General features: G+C 45.6%; 1 protein-coding gene across 1 annotated transcript; it reads right to left on the bottom strand.

The window, feature by feature from the left end:
* Positions 1-27,951, bottom strand: LOC143959988 (uncharacterized). Its single transcript, XM_077468229.1, has 6 exons — positions 27,817-27,951; positions 18,523-18,901; positions 17,427-17,543; positions 1,081-1,236; positions 933-1,008; positions 1-737 (listed from the first exon to the last, which is right to left on the bottom strand). The coding sequence occupies exons 2-6, from the start codon at positions 18,883-18,885 to the stop codon at positions 1-3; spliced, it is 1,449 nt and encodes a 482-aa protein (XP_077324355.1). The 5' UTR covers positions 18,886-18,901; positions 27,817-27,951.
* Position 27,952: the final 1 nt, after the last annotated feature.

Below are 27,952 nucleotides of genomic sequence, written 5' to 3' on the forward strand. Positions count from 1 at the left end.
TTATGCCTGCCCGTGCCATTCTGATGACGTACATCGGCGTGAGGCGGTCGGCAAGTGGTTAATAACTAAAGCTGTGTGCTGCGGATGGACAGCGGCTGTATCAGTGTCCGGGAGGTGGGAGTTCTCTGCTGATGGCGAGAGGTGCTCCTCGTTGATAATAACAGACGTATACTGTAGATGGTCCAATGAGGGAAGACTTTGGGTTTCCCCCTTGACGTGTGTTGATGAATCTTGCTGTTGATGGTCTGATGGTTCAGTAATGTCTCTTGCTGTCAGGTTTTGTCTTTTTGATGTTTGGGGTTCCTTGTTATCAGCACACTGCTCTGTGTGGTTCGGGGGTGGGATGGCAAAGTCACATGTGGAACGTTCTGTAATTCCAGGTGATGAGCATTGAGTGGACAGGTCTGTGTGCGGTGGATTTCCATGGCTCGGGGGTACCAGCTCCTCCTGAGTAGACACATGCTGGGTATAAACTTTAAGATTTCCCCCTCCAGATAAGAGAGGTTCCTCTACAACATGTGCAGATGAAGTTTGTGCCTCATTGGAACCTGAATCCTGTACGGCATCCTCTTCACACAAGACCAGCTTTTTGGTCCCATTCGCCTCGGATATGGCCGTCCACGTGGAGATTTTAAAGTGTTTGGCCTCTTGGACATCCTGGACAACAACTTCTTCCACATCCATAGAACCGGAAGATGATAAACGTGGGGGGGCTGTATTGGTCTCCTGGAAGACACCTGGAATATAGGCCACATCAATGATTGTGTCACTTCAATACTAGACCCTCCAATTCTCCATACACCTCCACCCACCCTTACCTGAAGAAATACAATCAGCCCGGAATCTACATAACATGGACAATGATGAGAAGACCAGAAGATGAACAGAAGGTAACTGCAGACCAATACCAGAGGGAACAACCTTCTTCTTACCTGGTAGATGGAAGCTCTGGGGATTCTTCATCATGACTTCTGTGGAGGCTTCTTCATGTCCATCTGTGCCATCCTCCTGTATAAAGAAACAGACACTCAGCCTTCATCCAAACATGAATAATATGGCAGAATTTCCAGCACCGCTCACCTCTCCAGTCAGAAGATCAAACATCTTGCTGGTCAGGTCCAGGATCATGTGTTCATTAACCCAGTCCAACACTTGGGACTCAGACACCACTTCGGAACATTGGGTCCTTCTGTCAAGCCTGACCCTTGGACACGACTTCTTCACAACAACATAATCCTACAAAACATGAGCCACAATTACTAGATCCTTCTTCAGTCTTAAAACCATATGACTGTATCCCTCCCAGAATCCTTCACTTCAAATGTGTTTTTACTAATACAGATGAGTATTGTCATATGACCCTCCCAGAATCCTCCTCACCTCTCCGGTCAGGTCTGTGTTTTATTAATAGAGATAAGAGTGATGTCATGTGACCCTCCCAGAATCCTCCTCACCTCTCCGGTCAGGTCTGTGTTTTATTAATAGAGATAAGAGTGATGTCATGTGACCTCCCAGAATCCTCCTCACCTCTCCGGTCAGGTCTGTGTATTATTAATAGAGATGAGAGTGATGTCATGTGACCTCCCAGAATCCTCCTCACCTCTCCGGTCAGGTCTGTGTTTTATTAATAGAGATGAGAGTGATGTCATGTGACCTCCCAGAATCCCCCTCACCTCTCCGGTCAGGTCTGTGTTTTATTAATAGAGATAAGAGTGATGTCATGTGACCTCCCAGAATCCTCCTCACCTCTCCGGTCAGGTCTGTGTTTTATTAATAGAGATAAGAGTGATGTCATGTGACCTCCCAGAATCCTCCTTACCTCTCCGGTCAGGGTTTTATTAATAGAGATGAGAGTGATGTCATGTGACCTCCCAGAATCCTCCTTACCTCTCCGGTCAGGGTTTTATTAATAGAGATGAGAGTGATGTCATGTGACCTCCCAGAATCCTCCTCACCTCTCCGGTCATGTGACCTCCCAGAATCCTCCTCACCTCTCCGGTCAGGTCTGTGTATTATTAATAGAGATAAGAGTGATGTCATGTGACCTCCCAGAATCCTCCTCACCTCTCCGGTCAGGTCTGTGTTTTATTAATAGAGATAAGAGTGATGTCATGTGACCTCCCAGAATCCTCCTCACCTCTCCGGTCAGGTCTGTGTTTTATTAATAGAGATAAGAGTGATGTCATGTGACCTCCCAGAATCCTCCTCACCTCTCCGGTCAGGTATGTGTATTATTAATAGAGATGAGAGTGATGTCATGTGACCTCCCAGAATCCTCCTCACCTCTCCGGTCAGGTCTGTGTATTATTAATAGAGATAAGAGTGATGTCATGTGACCTCCCAGAATCCTCCTCACCTCTCCGGTCAGGTCTGTGTTTTATTAATAGAGATAAGAGTGATGTCATGTGACCTCCCAGAATCCTCCTCACCTCTCCGGTCAGGTCTGTGTTTTATTATTAGAGATAAGAGTGATGTCATGTGACCTCCCAGAATCCTCCTCACCTCTCCGGTCAGGTCTGTGTTTTATTAATAGAGATAAGAGTGATGTCATGTGACCTCCCAGAATCCTCCTCACCTCTCCGGTCAGGTCTGTGTATTATTAATAGAGATAAGAGTGATGTCATGTGACCTCCCAGAATCCTCCTCACCTCTCCGGTCAGGTCTGTGTATTATTAATAGAGATAAGAGTGATGTCATGTGACCTCCTCCCAGAATCCTCCTCACCTCTCCGGTCAGGTCTGTGTTTTATTAATAGAGATAAGAGTGACGTCATGTGACCCCCCAGAATCCTCCTCACCTCTCCGGTCAGGTCTGTGTTTTATTAATAGAGATAAGAGTGATGTCATGTGACCTCCCAGAATCCTCCTTACCTCTCCGGTCAGGGTTTTATTAATAGAGATGAGAGTGATGTCATGTGACCTCCCAGAATCCTCCTCACCTCTCCGGTCATGTGACCTCCCAGAATCCTCCTCACCTCTCCGGTCAGGTCTGTGTATTATTAATAGAGATAAGAGTGATGTCATGTGACCTCCCAGAATCCTCCTCACCTCTCCGGTCAGGTCTGTGTTTTATTAATAGAGATAAGAGTGATGTCATGTGACCTCCCAGAATCCTCCTCACCTCTCCGGTCAGGTATGTGTATTATTAATAGAGATGAGAGTGATGTCATGTGACCTCCCAGAATCCTCCTCACCTCTCCGGTCAGGTCTGTGTATTATTAATAGAGATAAGAGTGATGTCATGTGACCTCCCAGAATCCTCCTCACCTCTCCGGTCAGATCTGTGTTTTATTAATAGAGATAAGAGTGATGTCATGTGACCTCCCAGAATCCTCCTCACCTCTCCGGTCAGGTCTGTGTTTTATTATTAGAGATAAGAGTGATGTCATGTGACCTCCCAGAATCCTCCTCACCTCTCCGGTCAGGTCTGTGTTTTATTAATAGAGATAAGAGTGATGTCATGTGACCTCCCAGAATCCTCCTCACCTCTCCGGTCAGGTCTGTGTATTATTAATAGAGATAAGAGTGATGTCATGTGACCTCCCAGAATCCTCCTCACCTCTCCGGTCAGGTCTGTGTATTATTAATAGAGATAAGAGTGATGTCATGTGACCTCCTCCCAGAATCCTCCTCACCTCTCCGGTCAGGTCTGTGTTTTATTAATAGAGATAAGAGTGACGTCATGTGACCCCCCAGAATCCTCCTCACCTCTCCGGTCAGGTCTGTGTTTTATTAATAGAGATAAGAGTGATGTCATGTGACCTCCCAGAATCCTCCTCACCTCTCCGGTCAGGTCTGTGTTTTATTAATAGAGATAAGAGTGATGTCATGTGACCTCCCAGAATCCTCCTCACCTCTCCGGTCAGGTATGTGTATTATTAATAGAGATGAGAGTGATGTCATGTGACCTCCCAGAATCCTCCTCACCTCTCCGGTCAGGTCTGTGTATTATTAATAGAGATAAGAGTGATGTCATGTGACCTCCCAGAATCCTCCTCACCTCTCCGGTCAGGTCTGTGTTTTATTAATAGAGATAAGAGTGATGTCATGTGACCTCCCAGAATCCTCCTCACCTCTCCGGTCAGGTCTGTGTTTTATTATTAGAGATAAGAGTGATGTCATGTGACCTCCCAGAATCCTCCTCACCTCTCCGGTCAGGTCTGTGTTTTATTAATAGAGATAAGAGTGATGTCATGTGACCTCCCAGAATCCTCCTCACCTCTCCGGTCAGGTCTGTGTATTATTAATAGAGATAAGAGTGATGTCATGTGACCTCCCAGAATCCTCCTCACCTCTCCGGTCAGGTCTGTGTATTATTAATAGAGATAAGAGTGATGTCATGTGACCTCCTCCCAGAATCCTCCTCACCTCTCCGGTCAGGTCTGTGTTTTATTAATAGAGATAAGAGTGACGTCATGTGACCCCCCAGAATCCTCCTCACCTCTCCGGTCAGGTCTGTGTTTTATTAATAGAGATAAGAGTGATGTCATGTGACCTCCCAGAATCCTCCTTACCTCTCCGGTCAGGGTTTTATTAATAGAGATGAGAGTGATGTCATGTGACCTCCCAGAATCCTCCTCACCTCTCCGGTCATGTGACCTCCCAGAATCCTCCTCACCTCTCCGGTCAGGTCTGTGTATTATTAATAGAGATAAGAGTGATGTCATGTGACCTCCCAGAATCCTCCTCACCTCTCCGGTCAGGTCTGTGTTTTATTAATAGAGATAAGAGTGATGTCATGTGACCTCCCAGAATCCTCCTCACCTCTCCGGTCAGGTATGTGTATTATTAATAGAGATGAGAGTGATGTCATGTGACCTCCCAGAATCCTCCTCACCTCTCCGGTCAGGTCTGTGTATTATTAATAGAGATAAGAGTGATGTCATGTGACCTCCCAGAATCCTCCTCACCTCTCCGGTCAGATCTGTGTTTTATTAATAGAGATAAGAGTGATGTCATGTGACCTCCCAGAATCCTCCTCACCTCTCCGGTCAGGTCTGTGTTTTATTATTAGAGATAAGAGTGATGTCATGTGACCTCCCAGAATCCTCCTCACCTCTCCGGTCAGGTCTGTGTTTTATTAATAGAGATAAGAGTGATGTCATGTGACCTCCCAGAATCCTCCTCACCTCTCCGGTCAGGTCTGTGTTTTATTAATAGAGATAAGAGTGATGTCATGTGACCTCCCAGAATCCTCCTCACCTCTCCGGTCAGGTATGTGTATTATTAATAGAGATGAGAGTGATGTCATGTGACCTCCCAGAATCCTCCTCACCTCTCCGGTCAGGTCTGTGTATTATTAATAGAGATAAGAGTGATGTCATGTGACCTCCCAGAATCCTCCTCACCTCTCCGGTCAGGTCTGTGTTTTATTAATAGAGATAAGAGTGATGTCATGTGACCTCCCAGAATCCTCCTCACCTCTCCGGTCAGGTCTGTGTTTTATTATTAGAGATAAGAGTGATGTCATGTGACCTCCCAGAATCCTCCTCACCTCTCCGGTCAGGTCTGTGTTTTATTAATAGAGATAAGAGTGATGTCATGTGACCTCCCAGAATCCTCCTCACCTCTCCGGTCAGGTCTGTGTATTATTAATAGAGATAAGAGTGATGTCATGTGACCTCCCAGAATCCTCCTCACCTCTCCGGTCAGGTCTGTGTATTATTAATAGAGATAAGAGTGATGTCATGTGACCTCCTCCCAGAATCCTCCTCACCTCTCCGGTCAGGTCTGTGTTTTATTAATAGAGATAAGAGTGATGTCATGTGACCTCCCAGAATCCTCCTCACCTCTCCGGTCAGGTCTGTGTTTTATTAATAGAGATAAGAGTGATGTCATGTGACCTCCCAGAATCCTCCTCACCTCTCCGGTCAGGTCTGTGTTTTATTAATAGAGATAAGAGTGATGTCATGTGACCTCCCAGAATCCTCCTCACCTCTCCGGTCAGGTCTGTGTTTTATTAATAGAGATAAGAGTGATGTCATGTGACCTCCCAGAATCCTCCTCACCTCTCCAGTCAGGTCTGTGTTTTATTAATAGAGATAAGAGTGATGTCATATGACCTCCCAGAATCCTCCTCACCTCTCCGGTCAGGTCTGTGTTTTATTAATAGAGATAAGAGTGATGTCATGTGACCTCCCAGAATCCTCCTCACCTCTCCGGTCAGGTCTGTGTTTTATTAATAGAGATAAGAGTGATGTCATGTGACCTCCCAGAATCCTCCTCACCTCTCCGGTCAGGTCTGTGTTTTATTAATAGAGATAAGAGTGATGTCATGTGACCTCCCAGAATCCTCCTCACCTCTCCGGTCAGGTCTGTGTTTTATTAATAGAGATAAGAGTGATGTCATATGACCTCCCAGAATCCTCCTCACCTCTCCGGTCAGGTCTGTGTTTTATTAATAGAGATAAGAGTGATGTCATATGACCTCCCAGAATCCTCCTCACCTCTCCGGTCAGGTCTGTGTTTTATTAATAGAGATAAGAGTGATGTCATATGACCTCCCAGAATCCTCCTCACTTCTCCGGTCAGGTCTGTGTATTATTAATAGAGATGAGAGTGATGTCATGTGACCTCCCAGAATCCTCCTCACTTCTCCGGTCAGGTCTGTGTTTTATTAATAGAGATAAGAGTGATGTCATATGACCTCCCAGAATCCTCCTCACCTCTCCGGTCAGGTCTGTGTTTTATTAATAGAGATAAGAGTGATGTCATGTGACCTCCCAGAATCCTCCTCACCTGTCCGGTCAGGTCTGTGTTTTATTAATAGAGATAAGAGTGATGTCATGTGACCTCCCAGAATCCTCCTCACCTCTCCGGTCAGGTCTGTGTTTTATTAATAGAGATAAGAGTGATGTCATGTGACCTCCCAGAATCCTCCTCACCTCTCCGGTCAGGTCTGTGTTTTATTAATAGAGATAAGAGTGATGTCATGTGACCTCCCAGAATCCTCCTCACCTCTCCGGTCAGGTCTGTGTATTATTAATAGAGATAAGAGTGATGTCATGTGACCTCCCAGAATCCTCCTCACCTCTCCGGTCAGGTCTGTGTATTATTAATAGAGATGAGAGTGATGTCATGTGACCTCCCAGAATCCTCCTCACCTCTCCGGTCAGGTCTGTGTATTATTAATAGAGATAAGAGTGATGTCATGTGACCTCCCAGAATCCTCCTCACCTCTCCGGTCAGGTCTGTGTTTTATTAATAGAGATAAGAGTGATGTCATGTGACCTCCCAGAATCCTCCTCACCTCTCCGGTCAGGTCTGTGTTTTATTAATAGAGATAAGAGTGATGTCATGTGACCTCCCAGAATCCTCCTCACCTCTCCGGTCAGGTCTGTGTATTATTAATAGAGATAAGAGTGATGTCATGTGACCTCCCAGAATCCTCCTCACCTCTCCGGTCAGGTCTGTGTATTATTAATAGAGATAAGAGTGATGTCATGTGACCTCCTCCCAGAATCCTCCTCACCTCTCCGGTCAGGTCTGTGTTTTATTAATAGAGATAAGAGTGATGTCATGTGACCTCCCAGAATCCTCCTCACCTCTCCGGTCAGGTCTGTGTTTTATTAATAGAGATAAGAGTGATGTCATGTGACCTCCCAGAATCCTCCTCACCTCTCCGGTCAGGTCTGTGTTTTATTAATAGAGATAAGAGTGATGTCATATGACCTCCCAGAATCCTCCTCACCTCTCCGGTCAGGTCTGTGTTTTATTAATAGAGATAAGAGTGATGTCATGTGACCTCCCAGAATCCTCCTCACCTCTCCGGTCAGGTCTGTGTTTTATTAATAGAGATAAGAGTGATGTCATATGACCTCCCAGAATCCTCCTCACCTCTCCGGTCAGGTCTGTGTTTTATTAATAGAGATAAGAGTGATGTCATATGACCTCCCAGAATCCTCCTCACCTCTCCGGTCAGGTCTGTGTTTTATTAATAGAGATAAGAGTGATGTCATATGACCTCCCAGAATCCTCCTCACTTCTCCGGTCAGGTCTGTGTATTATTAATAGAGATGAGAGTGATGTCATGTGACCTCCCAGAATCCTCCTCACTTCTCCGGTCAGGTCTGTGTTTTATTAATAGAGATAAGAGTGATGTCATATGACCTCCCAGAATCCTCCTCACCTCTCCGGTCAGGTCTGTGTTTTATTAATAGAGATAAGAGTGATGTCATGTGACCTCCCAGAATCCTCCTCACCTCTCCGGTCAGGTCTGTGTTTTATTAATAGAGATGAGAGTGATGTCATGTGACCTCCCAGAATCCTCCTCACCTCTCCGGTCAGGTCTGTGTTTTATTAATAGAGATAAGAGTGATGTCATGTGACCTCCCAGAATCCTCCTCACCTCTCCGGTCAGGTCTGTGTTTTATTAATAGAGATGAGAGTGATGTCATATGACCCTCCCAGAATCCTCCTCACCTCTCCGGTCAGGTCTGTGTTTTATTAATAGAGATGAGAGTGATGTCATGTGACCTCCCAGAATCCTCCTCTCCTCTCCGGTCAGGTCTGTGTTTTATTAATAGAGATGAGAGTGATGTCATGTGACCTCCCAGAATCCTCCTCACCTCTCCGGCCAGGTCTGTGTTTTATTAATAGAGATGAGAGTGATGTCATATGACCTCCCAGAATCCTCCTCACTTCTCCAGTCAGGTCTGTGTTTTATTAATAGAGATAAGAGTGATGTCATGTGACCTCCCAGAATCCTCCTCACCTCTCCGGTCAGGTCTGTGTTTTTATTAATAGAGATAAGAGTGATGTCATGTGACCTCCCAGAATCCTCCTCACCTCTCCGGTCAGGTCTGTGTTTTATTAATAGAGATAAGAGTGATGTCATGTGACCTCCCAGAATCCTCCTCACCTCTCCGGTCAGGTCTGTGTTTTATTAATAGAGATGAGAGTGATGTCATATGACCCTCCCAGAATCCTCCTCACCTCTCCGGTCAGGTCTGTGTTTTATTAATAGAGATGAGAGTGATGTCATGTGACCTCCCAGAATCCTCCTCTCCTCTCCGGTCAGGTCTGTGTTTTAATAATAGAGATGAGAGTGATGTCATGTGACCTCCCAGAATCCTCCTCACCTCTCCGGCCAGGTCTGTGTTTTTATTAATAGAGATAAGAGTGATGTCATGTGACCTCCCAGAATCCTCCTCACCTCTCCGGTCAGGTCTGTGTTTTTATTAATAGAGATAAGAGTGATGTCATGTGACCTCCCAGAATCCTCCTCACCTCTCCGGTCAGGTCTGTGTTTTATTAATAGAGATAAGAGTGATGTCATGTGACCTCCCAGAATCCTCCTCACCTCTCCGGTCAGGTCTGTGTTTTATTAATAGAGATAAGAGTGATGTCATGTGACCTCCCAGAATCCTCCTCACCTCTCCGGTCAGGTCTGTGTTTTATTAATAGAGATAAAAGTGACGTCATGTGACCCCCCCCCCCCAGAATCCTCCTCACCTCTCCGGTCAGGTCTGTGTTTTATTAATAGAGATGAGAGTGATGTCATGTGACCTCCCAGAATCCTCCTCACCTCTCCGGTCAGGTCTGTGTTTTATTAATAGAGATAAGAGTGATGTCATGTGACCTCCCAGAATCCTCCTCACCTCTCCGGTCAGGTCTGTGTATTATTAATAGAGATAAGAGTGATGTCATGTGACCTCCCAGAATCCTCCTCACCTCTCCGGTCAGGTCTGTGTATTATTAATAGAGATGAGAGTGATGTCATGTGACCTCCCAGAATCCTCCTCACCTCTCCGGTCAGGTCTGTGTTTTATTAATAGAGATAAGAGTGATGTCATGTGACCTCCCAGAATCCTCCTCACCTCTCCGGTCAGGTCTGTGTTTTTATTAATAGAGATAAGAGTGATGTCATGTGACCTCCCAGAATCCTCCTCACCTCTCCGGTCAGGTCTGTGTATTATTAATAGAGATAAGAGTGATGTCATGTGACCTCCCAGAATCCTCCTCACCTCTCCGGTCAGGTCTGTGTTTTATTAATAGAGATAAGAGTGATGTCATGTGACCTCCCAGAATCCTCCTCACCTCTCCGGTCAGGTCTGAGTTTTATTAATAGAGATAAGAGTGACGTCATGTGACCTCCCAGAATCCTCCTCACCTCTCCGGTCAGGTCTGAGTTTTATTAATAGAGATGAGAATGATGTCATGTGACCTCCCAGAATCCTCCTCACCTCTCCGGTCAGGTCTGTGTTTTATTAATAGAGATGAGAATGATGTCATGTGACCTCCCAGAATCCTCCTCACCTCTCCGGTCAGGTCTGTGTTTTATTAATAGAGATGAGAATGATGTCATGTGACCTCCCAGAATCCTCCTCACCTCTCCGGTCAGGTCTGTGTTTTATTAATAGAGATGAGAGTGATGTCATATGACCTCCCAGAATCCTCCTCTCCTCTCCGGTCAGGTCTGTGTTTTATTAATAGAGATAAGAGTGATGTCATGTGACCTCCCAGAATCCTCCTCACCTCTCCGGTCAGGTCTGTGTTTTATTATTAGAGATAAGAGTGATGTCATGTGACCTCCCAGAATCCTCCTCACCTCTCCGGTCAGGTCTGTGTTTTATTAATAGAGATGAGAGTGATGTCATATGACCTCCCAGAATCCTCCTCTCCTCTCCGGTCAGGTCTGTGTTTTATTAATAGAGATAAGAGTGATGTCATGTGACCTCCCAGAATCCTCCTCACCTCTCCGGTCAGGTCTGTGTTTTATTATTAGAGATAAGAGTGATGTCATGTGACCTCCCAGAATCCTCCTCACCTCTCCGGTCAGGTCTGTGTTTTATTAATAGAGATAAGAGTGATGTCATGTGACCTCCCAGAATCCTCCTCACCTCTCCGGTCAGGTCTGTGTATTATTAATAGAGATAAGAGTGATGTCATGTGACCTCCTCCCAGAATCCTCCTCACCTCTCCGGTCAGGTCTGTGTTTTATTAATAGAGATAAGAGTGATGTCATGTGACCTCCCAGAATCCTCCTCACCTCTCCGGTCAGGTCTGTGTTTTATTAATAGAGATAAGAGTGATGTCATGTGACCTCCCAGAATCCTCCTCACCTCTCCGGTCAGGTCTGTGTTTTATTAATAGAGATAAGAGTGATGTCATATGACCTCCCAGAATCCTCCTCACCTCTCCGGTCAGGTCTGTGTTTTATTAATAGAGATAAGAGTGATGTCATATGACCTCCCAGAATCCTCCTCACTTCTCCGGTCAGGTCTGTGTATTATTAATAGAGATGAGAGTGATGTCATGTGACCTCCCAGAATCCTCCTCACTTCTCCGGTCAGGTCTGTGTTTTATTAATAGAGATAAGAGTGATGTCATATGACCTCCCAGAATCCTCCTCACCTCTCCGGTCAGGTCTGTGTTTTATTAATAGAGATAAGAGTGATGTCATGTGACCTCCCAGAATCCTCCTCACCTCTCCGGTCAGGTCTGTGTTTTATTAATAGAGATGAGAGTGATGTCATATGACCCTCCCAGAATCCTCCTCACCTCTCCGGTCAGGTCTGTGTTTTATTAATAGAGATGAGAGTGATGTCATGTGACCTCCCAGAATCCTCCTCTCCTCTCCGGTCAGGTCTGTGTTTTATTAATAGAGATGAGAGTGATGTCATGTGACCTCCCAGAATCCTCCTCACCTCTCCGGCCAGGTCTGTGTTTTATTAATAGAGATGAGAGTGATGTCATATGACCTCCCAGAATCCTCCTCACTTCTCCAGTCAGGTCTGTGTTTTATTAATAGAGATAAGAGTGATGTCATGTGACCTCCCAGAATCCTCCTCACCTCTCCGGTCAGGTCTGTGTTTTTATTAATAGAGATAAGAGTGATGTCATGTGACCTCCCAGAATCCTCCTCACCTCTCCGGTCAGGTCTGTGTTTTATTAATAGAGATAAGAGTGATGTCATGTGACCTCCCAGAATCCTCCTCACCTCTCCGGTCAGGTCTGTGTTTTATTAATAGAGATGAGAGTGATGTCATGTGACCTCCCAGAATCCTCCTCACCTCTCCGGTCAGGTCTGTGTTTTATTAATAGAGATAAGAGTGATGTCATGTGACCTCCCAGAATCCTCCTCTCCTCTCCGGTCAGGTCTGTGTTTTAATAATAGAGATGAGAGTGATGTCATGTGACCTCCCAGAATCCTCCTCACCTCTCCGGCCAGGTCTGTGTTTTATTAATAGAGATGAGAGTGATGTCATATGACCTCCCAGAATCCTCCTCACTTCTCCAGTCAGGTCTGTGTTTTATTAATAGAGATGAGAGTGATGTCATGTGACCTCCCAGAATCCTCCTCACCTCTCCGGTCAGGTCTGTGTTTTATTAATAGAGATAAGAGTGATGTCATGTGACCTCCCAGAATCCTCCTCACCTCTCCGGTCAGGTCTGTGTTTTTATTAATAGAGATAAGAGTGATGTCATGTGACCTCCCAGAATACTCCTCACCTCTCCGGTCAGGTCTGTGTTTTATTAATAGAGATAAGAGTGATGTCATGTGACCTCCCAGAATCCTCCTCACCTCTCCGGTCAGGTCTGTGTTTTATTAATAGAGATGAGAGTGATGTCATGTGACCTCCCAGAATCCTCCTCACCTCTCCGGTCAGGTCTGTGTTTTATTAATAGAGATAAGAGTGATGTCATGTGACCTCCCAGAATCCTCCTCACCTCTCCGGTCAGGTCTGTGTATTATTAATAGAGATAAGAGTGATGTCATGTGACCTCCCAGAATCCTCCTCACCTCTCCGGTCAGGTCTGTGTATTATTAATAGAGATGAGAGTGATGTCATGTGACCTCCCAGAATCCTCCTCACCTCTCCGGTCAGGTCTGTGTTTTATTAATAGAGATAAGAGTGATGTCATGTGACCTCCCAGAATCCTCCTCACCTCTCCGGTCAGGTCTGTGTTTTTATTAATAGAGATAAGAGTGATGTCATGTGACCTCCCAGAATCCTCCTCACCTCTCCGGTCAGGTCTGAGTTTTATTAATAGAGATGAGAATGATGTCATGTGACCTCCCAGAATCCTCCTCACCTCTCCGGTCAGGTCTGTGTTTTATTAATAGAGATGAGAGTGATGTCATGTGACCTCCCAGAATCCTCCTCACCTCTCCGGTCAGGTCTGTGTTTTATTAATAGAGATAAGAGTGATGTCATGTGACCTCCCAGAATCCTCCTCACCTCTCCGGTCAGGTCTGTGTTTTATTAATAGAGATGAGAGTGATGTCATGTGACCTCCCAGAATCCTCCTCACCTCTCCGGTCAGGTCTGTGTTTTATTAATAGAGATGAGAGTGATGTCATGTGACCTCCCAGAATCCTCCTCACCTCTCCGGTCAGGTCTGTGTTTTATTAATAGAGATGAGAGTGATGTCATGTGACCTCCCAGAATCCTCCTCTCCTCTCCGGTCAGGTCTGTGTTTTATTAATAGAGATAAGAGTGATGTCATGTGACCTCCCAGAATCCTCCTCACCTCTCCGGTCAGGTCTGTGTTTTATTAATAGAGATGAGAGTGATGTCATGTGACCTCCCAGAATCCTCCTCACCTCTCCGGTCAGGTCTGTGTTTTATTAATAGAGATAAGAGTGATGTCATGTGACCTCCCAGAATCCTCCTCACCTCTCCGGTCAGGTCTGTGTTTTATTAATAGAGATGAGAGTGATGTCATATGACCCTCCCAGAATCCTCCTCACCTCTCCGGTCAGGTCTGTGTTTTATTAATAGAGATGAGAGTGATGTCATGTGACCTCCCAGAATCCTCCTCTCCTCTCCGGTCAGGTCTGTGTTTTATTAATAGAGATGAGAGTGATGTCATGTGACCTCCCAGAATCCTCCTCTCCTCTCCGGTCAGGTCTGTGTTTTATTAATAGAGATAAGAGTGATGTCATGTGACCTCCCAGAATCCTCCTCACCTCTCCGGTCAGGTCTGTGTTTTATTAATAGAGATGAGAGTGATGTCATGTGACCTCCCAGAATCCTCCTCACCTCTCCGGTCAGGTCTGTGTTTTATTAATAGAGATAAGAGTGATGTCATGTGACCTCCCAGAATCCTCCTCACCTCTCCGGTCAGGTCTGTGTTTTATTAATAGAGATGAGAGTGATGTCATATGACCCTCCCAGAATCCTCCTCACCTCTCCGGTCAGGTCTGTGTTTTATTAATAGAGATGAGAGTGATGTCATGTGACCTCCCAGAATCCTCCTCTCCTCTCCGGTCAGGTCTGTGTTTTATTAATAGAGATGAGAGTGATGTCATGTGACCTCCCAGAATCCTCCTCACCTCTCCGGCCAGGTCTGTGTTTTATTAATAGAGATAAGAGTGATGTCATGTGACCCCCCAGAATCCTCCTCACCTCTCCGGTCAGGTCTGTGTTTTTATTAATAGAGATAAGAGTGATGTCATGAGACCTCCCAGAATCCTCCTCACCTCTCCGGTCAGGTCTGTGTATTATTAATAGAGATAAGAGTGATGTCATGTGACCTCCCAGAATCCTCCTCACCTCTCCGGTCAGGTCTGTGTTTTTATTAATAGAGATAAGAGTGATGTCATGTGACCTCCCAGAATCCTCCTCACCTCTCCGGTCAGGTCTGTGTTTTATTAATAGAGATAAGAGTGATGTCATGTGACCTCCCAGAATCCTCCTCACCTCTCCGGTCAGGTCTGTGTTTTATTAATAGAGATGAGAGTGATGTCATGTGACCTCCCAGAATCCTCCTCACCTCTCCGGTCAGGTCTGTGTTTTATTAATAGAGATGAGAGTGATGTCATGTGACCTCCCAGAATCCTCCTCACCTCTCCGGTCAGGTCTGTGTATTATTAATAGAGATGAGAGTGATGTCATGTGACCTCCCAGAATCCTCCTCACCTCTCCGGTCAGGTCTGTGTATTATTAATAGAGATGAGAGTGATGTCATGTGACCTCCCAGAATCCTCCTCACCTCTCCGGTCAGGTCTGTGTTTTATTAATAGAGATAAGAGTGATGTCATGTGACCTCCCAGAATCCTCCTCACCTCTCCGGTCAGGTCTGTGTTTTTATTAATAGAGATAAGAGTGATGTCATGTGACCTCCCAGAATCCTCCTCACCTCTCCGGTCAGGTCTGTGTTTTATTAATAGAGATAAGAGTGATGTCATGTGACCTCCCAGAATCCTCCTCACCTCTCCGGTCAGGTCTGAGTTTTATTAATAGAGATAAGAGTGACGTCATGTGACCTCCCAGAATCCTCCTCACCTCTCCGGTCAGGTCTGAGTTTTATTAATAGAGATGAGAATGATGTCATGTGACCTCCCAGAATCCTCCTCACCTCTCCGGTCAGGTCTGTGTTTTATTAATAGAGATGAGAGTGATGTCATGTGACCTCCCAGAATCCTCCTCACCTCTCCGGTCAGGTCTGTGTTTTATTAATAGAGATGAGAGTGATGTCATATGACCCTCCCAGAATCCTCCTCACCTCTCCGGTCAGGTCTGTGTTTTATTAATAGAGATGAGAGTGATGTCATGTGACCTCCCAGAATCCTCCTCTCCTCTCCGGTCAGGTCTGTGTTTTATTAATAGAGATAAGAGTGATGTCATGTGACCTCCCAGAATCCTCCTCACCTCTCCGGTCAGGTCTGTGTTTTATTAATAGAGATGAGAGTGATGTCATGTGACCTCCCAGAATCCTCCTCACCTCTCCGGTCAGGTCTGTGTTTTATTAATAGAGATAAGAGTGATGTCATGTGACCTCCCAGAATCCTCCTCACCTCTCCGGTCAGGTCTGTGTTTTATTAATAGAGATGAGAGTGATGTCATATGACCCTCCCAGAATCCTCCTCACCTCTCCGGTCAGGTCTGTGTTTTATTAATAGAGATGAGAGTGATGTCATGTGACCTCCCAGAATCCTCCTCTCCTCTCCGGTCAGGTCTGTGTTTTATTAATAGAGATGAGAGTGATGTCATGTGACTTCCCAGAATCCTCCTCACCTCTCCGGCCAGGTCTGTGTTTTATTAATAGAGATAAGAGTGATGTCATGTGACCCCCCAGAATCCTCCTCACCTCTCCGGTCAGGTCTGTGTTTTTATTAATAGAGATAAGAGTGATGTCATGTGACCTCCCAGAATCCTCCTCACCTCTCCGGTCAGGTCTGTGTTTTATTAATAGAGATGAGAGTGATGTCATGTGACCTCCCAGAATCCTCCTCACCTCTCCGGTCAGGTCTGTGTTTTATTAATAGAGATAAGAGTGACGTCATGTGACCTCCCAGAATCCTCCTCACCTCTCCGGTCAGGTCTGTGTTTTTATTAATAGAGATAAGAGTGACGTCATGTGACCTCCCAGAATCCTCCTCACCTCTCCGGTCAGGTCTGTGTTTTATTAATAGAGATGAGAGTGACGTCATGTGACCTCCCAGAATCCTCCTCACCTCTCCGGTCAGGTCTGTGTTTTATTAATAGAGATGAGAGTGATGTCATGTGACCTCCCAGAATCCTCCTCACCTCTCCGGTCAGGTCTGTGTTTTATTAATAGAGATAAGAGTGACGTCATGTGACCTCCCAGAATCCTCCTCACCTCTCCGGTCAGGTCTGTGTTTTATCAATAGAGATAAGAGTGACGTCATGTGACCTCCCAGAATCCTCCTCACCTCTCCGGTCAGGTCTGTGTTTTATTAATAGAGATGAGAGTGACGTCATGTGACCTCCCAGAATCCTCCTCACCTCTCCGGTCAGGTCTGTGTTTTATTAATAGAGATGAGAGTGATGTCATGTGACCTCCCAGAATCCTCCTCACCTCTCCGGTCAGGTCTGTGTTTTATTAATAGAGATGAGAGTGACGTCATGTGACCTCCCAGAATCCTCCTCACCTCTCCGGTCAGGTCTGTGTTTTATTAATAGAGATAAGAGTGATGTCATGTGACCTCCCAGAATCCTCCTCACCTCTCCGGTCAGGTCTGTGTTTTATTAATAGAGATAAGAGTGATGTCATGTGACCTCCCAGAATCCTCCTCACCTCTCCGGTCAGGTCTGTGTTTTATTAATAGAGATGAGAGTGATGTCATGTGACCTCCCAGAATCCTCCTCACCTCTCCGGTCAGGTCTGTGTTTTATTAATAGAGATGAGAGTGATGTCATGTGACCTCCCAGAATCCTCCTCACCTCTCCGGTCAGGTCTGTGTTTTATTAATAGAGATGAGAGTGACGTCATGTGACCTCCCAGAATCCTCCTCACCTCTCCGGTCAGGTCTGTGTTTTATTAATAGAGATAAGAGTGATGTCATGTGACCTCCCAGAATGCTCCTCACCTCTCCGGTCAGGTCTGAGTTTTATTAATAGAGATAAGAGTGATGTCATGTGACCTCCCAGAATCCTCCTCACCTCTCGGGTCAGGTCTGTGTTTTATTAATAGAGATAAGAGTGATGTCATGTGACCTCCCAGAATCCTCCTCACCTCTCCGGTCAGTAGAGCGATGATATCCAGGGTGAGGTTCAGTAATTTTTGTGCTAGTTCTTGCCCAATTTTTGTATTGGTGGATTCGGTGCCTTTTTTCTTTAGATGTCTGCTGTCCTAGAAACACAGAGCAATCCAAATGTCAACTTTTTTTTTTTGTACAGGATCTATAGCAGAATAATGATTGAAGGCAATGGACCTTCTCATCTAACTATTCAGCCCTTTCTCCTTCCTTCATAAATGGAGTTACATAAGAGATCAGACTACTGGAGCTATAGCTTGGGCTAGTCATATACAGTCAGAAAAAAAGTCCAACCTCCTGTTCTCAGTATGATCGTGGCTTCCAATCGTTGTTTTCACTGTTCCTGTAGTTTTGCTGGTGATAAAAACAGGATTTCTGACTGTAATATCCTTTTCTTGGAGTACATTTTGGGGCACAGGACGAAGCATTCAGGTATGCTGGGTTATGCTGCCACCTTCAGTAGACTGTAAGGACAGCCCAGTATAATCCCTTCCACTCCCATCATGTTCCAGTTTTGTAGAAATGCAATATTAGGAGCTAAGATAGGAAGAAAAGTGAGGGGCCAACGTCCTGTAATGTACTCCAAGAAATGGACTTTACAGGAAGACATGAAATACTATTTTATGAACGGCTCATTACGAGACACAGGATGAAGTCATTCAGGAACATGAGGCTTTCCACAAGCCATTGAACTAAAGCGGGTTTTAGAAAAGGAAATACTATGGCCAAGATTTGACCCTAGATGCTACTCAAGGCCTAATGTTCACTCAGAAAAAATGGATTCATCCTATAAAGTACTTTCTGGGTAGGAACTTTCTTGGTTGTGACATGAGAAATATTCCTTCCAAATGCGGTGATAGACTTAGAAGTCACTTCCTAGCTTTTAAAAGCAAAGGAACTGAAGGGAACAGGTCTTCAACGGCCTTTCAGGAAATAGAAAGGAATTCTCAGGTACATGCAGGCCATAATCTACAGCTAATCCATTGCAGGAGCTATGCCAACCTTCAGATGAATACTACTTACTCAATTTACCCCCACCCATCTCTTGGTGGTCAGAGGTGCCCCTTAACCTACCAGGGTATTCAGCATCTCCTGTCTCTTCCTCTTTTTGATCTGTTTTGAAACATGCATGGCATGTCTATTGACAAAGACAGTGGGAACGGATTCCTTCTTCAGGACCCTCTTGTCTGCATTTACACAGTAACATTGAATGGTGAAATGTTCGGAGCACACTCGGTACGAGTCAAATTTCTTTCCGTCATAGATTTTTTTTGCCATCTCGTCCAGGTTGCCAAAGATCTGTCCACTCTGTTCAATGGCTTGTAGCCATAATTTAATGCGGTCCAGTGTGGTGGGGAAAGCATGGAGAATTACATTGGTGTAGTTATTCTTCATTCCAGCATAGTTCCGGCAGTAGTCCACGATGCATTTTGGCATCTTTCTACCTGGAATTCTGAAAAACAGAAAGAAGAAATATTTGTAGAGAAAAAACAAAAAAAGGTCAATGATATTGAACAACATTCCTCTTCTCTGTCCCACCATTATACATTGATGTGGAGGAACCTTCCTCTTCTCTGTCCCACCATTATACATTGATGTGGAGGAACGTTCCTCTTCTCTGTCCCACCATTATACATTGATGTGGAGGAACGTTCCTCTTCTCCGTCCCTCCATTATACATTGATGTGGAGGAACGTTCCCCTTCTCTGTCCCTCCATTATACATTGATGTGGAGGAACGTTCCTCTTCTCTGTCCCTCCATTATACATTGATGTGGAGGAACGTTCCTCTTCTCCGTCCCTCCATTATACATTGATGTGGAGGAACGTTCCTCTTCTCCGTCCCTCCATTATACATTGATGTGGAGGAACGTTCCTCTTCTCTGTCCCTCCATTATACATTGATGTGGAGGAACGTTCCTCTTCTCTGTCCCTCCATTATACATTGATGTGGAGGAACGTTCCTCTTCTCTGTCCCTCCATTATACATTGATGTGGAGGAACGTTCCTCTTCTCTGTCCCTCCATTATACATTGATGTGGAGGAACGTTCCCCTTCTCTGTCCCTCCATTATACATTGATGTGGAGGAACGTTCCTCTTCTCTGTCCCACCATTATACATTGATGTGGAGGAACGTTCCTCTTCTCTGTCCCACCATTATACATTGATGTGGAGGAACGTTCCTCTTCTCTGTCCCTCCATTATACATTGATGTGGAGGAACGTTCCTCTTCTCTGTCCCTCCATTATACATTGATGTGGAGGAACGTTCCCCTTCTCTGTCCCACCATTATACATTGATGTGGAGGAACGTTCCTCTTCTCTGTCCCTCCATTATACATTGATGTGGAGGAACGTTCCTCTTCTCTGTCCCTCCATTATACATTGATGTGGAGGAACGTTCCTCTTCTCTGTCCCACCATTATACATTGATGTGGAGGAACGTTCCTCTTCTCTGTCCCTCCATTATACATTGATGTGGAGGAACGTTCCTCTTCTCTGTCCCTCCATTATACATTGATGTGGAGGAACGTTCCTCTTCTCTGTCCCACCATTATACATTGATGTGGAGGAACGTTCCTCTTCTCTGTCCCTCCATTATACATTGATGTGGAGGAACGTTCCTCTTCTCTGTCCCTCCATTATACATTGATGTGGAGGAACGTTCCTCTTCTCTGTCCCACCATTATACATTGATGTGGAGGAACCTTCCTCTTCTCTGTCCCACCATTATACATTGATGTGGAGGAACGTTCCTCTTCTCTGTCCCTCCATTATACATTGATGTGGAGGAACGTTCCTCTTCTCTGTCCCTCCATTATACATTGATGTGGAGGAACGTTCCTCTTCTCTGTCCCTCCATTATACATTGATGTGGAGGAACGTTCCTCTTCTCTGTCCCTCCATTATACATTGATGTGGAGGAACGTTCCTCTTCTCTGTCCCACCATTATACATTGATGTGGAGGAACGTTCCCCTTCTCTGTCCCACCATTATACATTGATGTGGAGGAACGTTCCTCTTCTCTGTCCCACCATTATACATTGATGTGGAGGAACGTTCCTCTTCTCTGTCCCACCATTATACATTGATGTGGAGGAACGTTCCTCTTCTCTGTCCCTCCATTATACATTGATGTGGAGGAACGTTCCTCTTCTCTGTCCCTCCATTATACATTGATGTGGAGGAACGTTCCTCTTCTCTGTCCCTCCATTATACATTGATGTGGAGGAACGTTCCCCTTCTCTGTCCCTCCATTATACATTGATGTGGAGGAACGTTCCTCTTCTCTGTCCCTCCATTATACATTGATGTGGAGGAACGTTCCTCTTCTCTGTCCCTCCATTATACATTGATGTGGAGGAACGTTCCTCTTCTCTGTCCCTCCATTATACATTGATGTGGAGGAACGTTCCTCTTCTCTGTCCCTCCATTATACATTGATGTGGAGGAACGTTCCCCTTCTCTGTCCCTCCATTATACATTGATGTGGAGGAACGTTCCTCTTCTCTGTCCCTCCATTATACATTGATGTGGAGGAACGTTCCTCTTCTCTGTCCCTCCATTATACATTGATGTGGAGGAACGTTCCTCTTCTCTGTCCCACCATTATACATTGATGTGGAGGAACGTTCCTCTTCTCTGTCCCACCATTATACATTGATGTGGAGGAACGTTCCTCTTCTCTGTCCCACCATTATACATTGATGTGGAGGAACGTTCCTCTTCTCTGTCCCTCCATTATACATTGATGTGGAGGAACGTTCCTCTTCTCTGTCCCTCCATTATACATTGATGTGGAGGAACGTTCCTCTTCTCTGTCCCACCATTATACATTGATGTGGAGGAACGTTCCTCTTCTCTGTCCCTCCATTATACATTGATGTGGAGGAACGTTCCTCTTCTCTGTCCCTCCATTATACATTGATGTGGAGGAACGTTCCTCTTCTCTGTCCCACCATTATACATTGATGTGGAGGAACGTTCCTCTTCTCTGTCCCACCATTATACATTGATGTGGAGGAACGTTCCTCTTCTCTGTCCCTCCATTATACATTGATGTGGAGGAACGTTCCTCTTCTCTGTCCCACCATTATACATTGATGTGGAGGAACGTTCCTCTTCTCTGTCCCTCCATTATACATTGATGTGGAGGAACGTTCCTCTTCTCTGTCCCTCCATTATACATTGATGTGGAGGAACGTTCCTCTTCTCTGTCCCTCCATTATACATTGATGTGGAGGAACGTTCCCCTTCTCTGTCCCTCCATTATACATTGATGTGGAGGAACGTTCCTCTTCTCTGTCCCTCCATTATACATTGATGTGGAGGAACGTTCCTCTTCTCTGTCCCACCATTATACATTGATGTGGAGGAACGTTCCTCTTCTCTGTCCCTCCATTATACATTGATGTGGAGGAACGTTCCTCTTCTCTGTCCCTCCATTATACATTGATGTGGAGGAACGTTCCTCTTCTCTGTCCCACCATTATACATTGATGTGGAGGAACGTTCCTCTTCTCTGTCCCACCATTATACATTGATGTGGAGGAACGTTCCTCTTCTCTGTCCCACCATTATACATTGATGTGGAGGAACGTTCCCCTTCTCTGTCCCTCCATTATACATTGATGTGGAGGAACGTTCCTCTTCTCTGTCCCATTATACATTGATGTGGAGGAACGTTCCTCTTCTCTGTCCCTCCATTATACATTGATGTGGAGGAACGTTCCTCTTCTCTGTCCCACCATTATACATTGATGTGGAGGAACGTTCCTCTTCTCTGTCCCACCATTATACATTGATGTGGAGGAACGTTCCTCTTCTCTGTCCCACCATTATACATTGATGTGGAGGAACGTTCCTCTTCTCTGTCCCTCCATTATACATTGATGTGGAGGAACGTTCCCCTTCTCTGTCCCTCCATTATACATTGATGTGGAGGAACGTTCCTCTTCTCTGTCCCACCATTATACATTGATGTGGAGGAACGTTCCTCTTCTCTGTCCCACCATTATACATTGATGTGGAGGAACGTTCCTCTTCTCTGTCCCTCCATTATACATTGATGTGGAGGAACGTTCCTCTTCTCTGTCCCACCATTATACATTGATGTGGAGGAACGTTCCTCTTCTCTGTCCCTCCATTATACATTGATGTGGAGGAACGTTCCTCTTCTCTGTCCCACCATTATACATTGATGTGGAGGAACGTTCCCCTTCTCTGTCCCTCCATTATACATTGATGTGGAGGAACGTTCCTCTTCTCTGTCCCTCCATTATACATTGATGTGGAGGAACGTTCCTCTTCTCTGTCCCTCCATTATACATTGATGTGGAGGAACGTTCCTCTTCTCTGTCCCACCATTATACATTGATGTGGAGGAACGTTCCTCTTCTCTGTCCCACCATTATACATTGATGTGGAGGAACGTTCCCCTTCTCTGTCCCTCCATTATACATTGATGTGGAGGAACGTTCCCCTTCTCTGTCCCTCCATTATACATTGATGTAGAGGAACGTTCCTCTTCTCTGTCCCTCCATTATACATTGATGTGGAGGAACGTTCCTCTTCTCTGTCCCTCCATTATACATTGATGTGGAGGAACGTTCCTCTTCTCTGTCCCTCCATTATACATTGATGTGGAGGAACGTTCCTCTTCTCTGTCCCACCATTATACATTGATGTGGAGGAACGTTCCTCTTCTCTGTCCCTCCATTATACATTGATGTAGAGGAACGTTCCCCTTCTCTGTCCCTCCATTATACATTGATGTGGAGGAACGTTCCCCTTCTCCGTCCCTCCATTATACATTGATGTGGAGGAACGTTCCCCTTCTCCGTCCCTCCATTATACATTGATGTGGAGGAACGTTCCTCTTCTCTGTCCCTCCATTATACATTGATGTGGAGGAACGTTCCTCTTCTCTGTCCCTCCATTATACATTGATGTGGAGGAACGTTCCCCTTCTCTGTCCCACCATTATACATTGATGTGGAGGAACGTTCCTCTTCTCTGTCCCTCCATTATACATTGATGTGGAGGAACGTTCCTCTTCTCTGTCCCTCCATTATACATTGATGTGGAGGAACGTTCCTCTTCTCTGTCCCTCCATTATACATTGATGTGGAGGAACGTTCCTCTTCTCTGTCCCTCCATTATACATTGATGTGGAGGAACGTTCCCCTTCTCTGTCCCACCATTATACATTGATGTGGAGGAACGTTCCTCTTCTCTGTCCCACCATTATACATTGATGTGGAGGAACGTTCCCCTTCTCTGTCCCACCATTATACATTGATGTGGAGGAACGTTCCTCTTCTCTGTCCCACCATTATACATTGATGTGGAGGAACGTTCCTCTTCTCTGTCCCTCCATTATACATTGATGTGGAGGAACGTTCCTCTTCTCTGTCCCACCATTATACATTGATGTGGAGGAACGTTCCTCTTCTCTGTCCCTCCATTATACATTGATGTGGAGGAACGTTCCTCTTCTCTGTCCCTCCATTATACATTGATGTGGAGGAACGTTCCTCTTCTCTGTCCCACCATTATACATTGATGTGGAGGAACGTTCCTCTTCTCTGTCCCACCATTATACATTGATGTGGAGGAACGTTCCCCTTCTCTGTCCCTCCATTATACATTGATGTGGAGGAACGTTCCTCTTCTCTGTCCCTCCATTATACATTGATGTGGAGGAACGTTCCTCTTCTCTGTCCCACCATTATACATTGATGTGGAGGAACGTTCCTCTTCTCTGTCCCTCCATTATACATTGATGTGGAGGAACGTTCCTCTTCTCTGTCCCACCATTATACATTGATGTGGAGGAACGTTCCCCTTCTCCGTCCCACCATTATACATTGATGTGGAGGAACGTTCCTCTTCTCTGTCCCACCATTATACATTGATGTGGAGGAACGTTCCTCTTCTCCGTCCCACCATTATACATTGATGTGGAGGAACGTTCCTCTTCTCTGTCCCTCCATTATACATTGATGTGGAGGAACGTTCCTCTTCTCTGTCCCTCCATTATACATTGATGTGGAGGAACGTTCCCCTTCTCTGTCCCTCCATTATACATTGATGTGGAGGAACGTTCCTCTTCTCTGTCCCTCCATTATACATTGATGTGGAGGAACGTTCCTCTTCTCTGTCCCTCCATTATACATTGATGTGGAGGAACGTTCCTCTTCTCTGTCCCTCCATTATACATTGATGTGGAGGAACGTTCCCCTTCTCTGTCCCACCATTATACATTGATGTGGAGGAACGTTCCTCTTCTCTGTCCCTCCATTATACATTGATGTGGAGGAACGTTCCTCTTCTCTGTCCCTCCATTATACATTGATGTGGAGGAACGTTCCTCTTCTCTGTCCCTCCATTATACATTGATGTGGAGGAACGTTCCTCTTCTCTGTCCCTCCATTATACATTGATGTGGAGGAACGTTCCCCTTCTCTGTCCCACCATTATACATTGATGTGGAGGAACGTTCCTCTTCTCTGTCCCTCCATTATACATTGATGTGGAGGAACGTTCCTCTTCTCTGTCCCACCATTATACATTGATGTGGAGGAACGTTCCCCTTCTCCGTCCCACCATTATACATTGATGTGGAGGAACGTTCCTCTTCTCTGTCCCTCCATTATACATTGATGTGGAGGAACGTTCCTCTTCTCTGTCCCACCATTATACATTGATGTGGAGGAACGTTCCTCTTCTCTGTCCCTCCATTATACATTGATGTGGAGGAACGTTCCTCTTCTCTGTCCCTCCATTATACATTGATGTGGAGGAACGTTCCTCTTCTCTGTCCCTCCATTATACATTGATGTGGAGGAACGTTCCCCTTCTCTGTCCCTCCATTATACATTGATGTGGAGGAACGTTCCTCTTCTCTGTCCCTCCATTATACATTGATGTGGAGGAACGTTCCTCTTCTCTGTCCCTCCATTATACATTGATGTGGAGGAACGTTCCTCTTCTCTGTCCCTCCATTATACATTGATGTGGAGGAACGTTCCTCTTCTCTGTCCCACCATTATACATTGATGTGGAGGAACGTTCCTCTTCTCTGTCCCACCATTATACATTGATGTGGAGGAACGTTCCTCTTCTCTGTCCCTCCATTATACATTGATGTGGAGGAACGTTCCTCTTCTCTGTCCCACCATTATACATTGATGTGGAGGAACGTTCCTCTTCTCTGTCCCACCATTATACATTGATGTGGAGGAACGTTCCTCTTCTCTGTCCCACCATTATACATTGATGTGGAGGAACGTTCCTCTTCTCTGTCCCTCCATTATACATTGATGTAGAGGAACGTTCCCCTTCTCTGTCCCTCCATTATACATTGATGTAGAGGAACGTTCCTCTTCTCTGTCCCTCCATTATACATTGATGTGGAGGAACGTTCCTCTTCTCTGTCCCTCCATTATACATTGATGTGGAGGAACGTTCCTCTTCTCTGTCCCTCCATTATACATTGATGTGGAGGAACGTTCCTCTTCTCTGTCCCTCCATTATACATTGATGTGGAGGAACGTTCCCCTTCTCTGTCCCACCATTATACATTGATGTGGAGGAACGTTCCTCTTCTCTGTCCCTCCATTATACATTGATGTGGAGGAACGTTCCTCTTCTCTGTCCCTCCATTATACATTGATGTGGAGGAACGTTCCCCTTCTCTGTCCCACCATTATACATTGATGTGGAGGAACGTTCCTCTTCTCTGTCCCTCCATTATACATTGATGTGGAGGAACGTTCCTCTTCTCTGTCCCACCATTATACATTGATGTGGAGGAACGTTCCCCTTCTCCGTCCCACCATTATACATTGATGTGGAGGAACGTTCCTCTTCTCTGTCCCTCCATTATACATTGATGTGGAGGAACGTTCCTCTTCTCTGTCCCACCATTATACATTGATGTGGAGGAACGTTCCTCTTCTCTGTCCCTCCATTATACATTGATGTGGAGGAACGTTCCTCTTCTCTGTCCCTCCATTATACATTGATGTGGAGGAACGTTCCTCTTCTCTGTCCCTCCATTATACATTGATGTGGAGGAACGTTCCCCTTCTCTGTCCCTCCATTATACATTGATGTGGAGGAACGTTCCTCTTCTCTGTCCCTCCATTATACATTGATGTGGAGGAACGTTCCTCTTCTCTGTCCCTCCATTATACATTGATGTGGAGGAACGTTCCTCTTCTCTGTCCCTCCATTATACATTGATGTGGAGGAACGTTCCTCTTCTCTGTCCCACCATTATACATTGATGTGGAGGAACGTTCCTCTTCTCTGTCCCACCATTATACATTGATGTGGAGGAACGTTCCTCTTCTCTGTCCCTCCATTATACATTGATGTGGAGGAACGTTCCTCTTCTCTGTCCCACCATTATACATTGATGTGGAGGAACGTTCCTCTTCTCTGTCCCACCATTATACATTGATGTGGAGGAACGTTCCTCTTCTCTGTCCCTCCATTATACATTGATGTAGAGGAACGTTCCCCTTCTCTGTCCCTCCATTATACATTGATGTAGAGGAACGTTCCCCTTCTCTGTCCCTCCATTATACATTGATGTGGAGGAACGTTCCTCTTCTCTGTCCCTCCATTATACATTGATGTGGAGGAACGTTCCTCTTCTCTGTCCCTCCATTATACATTGATGTGGAGGAACGTTCCTCTTCTCTGTCCCACCATTATACATTGATGTGGAGGAACGTTCCCCTTCTCTGTCCCTCCATTATACATTGATGTGGAGGAACGTTCCTCTTCTCTGTCCCTCCATTATACATTGATGTGGAGGAACGTTCCTCTTCTCTGTCCCACCATTATACATTGATGTGGAGGAACGTTCCCCTTCTCTGTCCCTCCATTATACATTGATGTGGAGGAACGTTCCTCTTCTGTGATCACATGACCCCTCACTCTTCTATGATCACATGACCCTTCAGTGTCCCCTCCCTCTTCTCTGATTACATGACCCTTCAGTGTTCTCCACTCTTCTCTGATCACATGACCCCCTCACTCTTCTCTGATCACATGACCCCTCACTCTTCTATGATCACATGACCCTTCAGTGTCCCCTCCCTCTTCTCTGATTACATGACCCCTCAGTGTTCTCCACTCTTCTCTGATCACATGACCCCCTCACTCTTCTCTGATCACATGACCCCTCAGTGTTCTCTCCTCTTATCACATGACCACTCAGTGTCCCCTCCCTCTTCTCTGATCACATGACCCCCCCTCTTCTCTGATCACATGACCCCCTCAGTGTCCCCTCCCTCATCTCTGATCACATGACCCCTCCCTCTTCTCTGATCACATGACCCCTCAGTGTCTCACCAGGGAGATGTAGGATTGGTTCCTCTATCACAGATCGGATAGAATGCAGTCACAGATCACACAGCTTTTTCCTGTAATGAGGACTACATCCCCCACAATACATTGCAGCTTCTTCCTGTTCTCCCCGTGACGTCAT

This window comes from Lithobates pipiens, unplaced genomic scaffold (assembly GCF_037356315.1).
Source record: "Lithobates pipiens isolate NorthernLeopardFrog02 unplaced genomic scaffold, aLitPip1_a1.2 Scaffold_79, whole genome shotgun sequence".
NCBI lineage: Eukaryota > Metazoa > Chordata > Amphibia > Anura > Ranidae > Lithobates > Lithobates pipiens.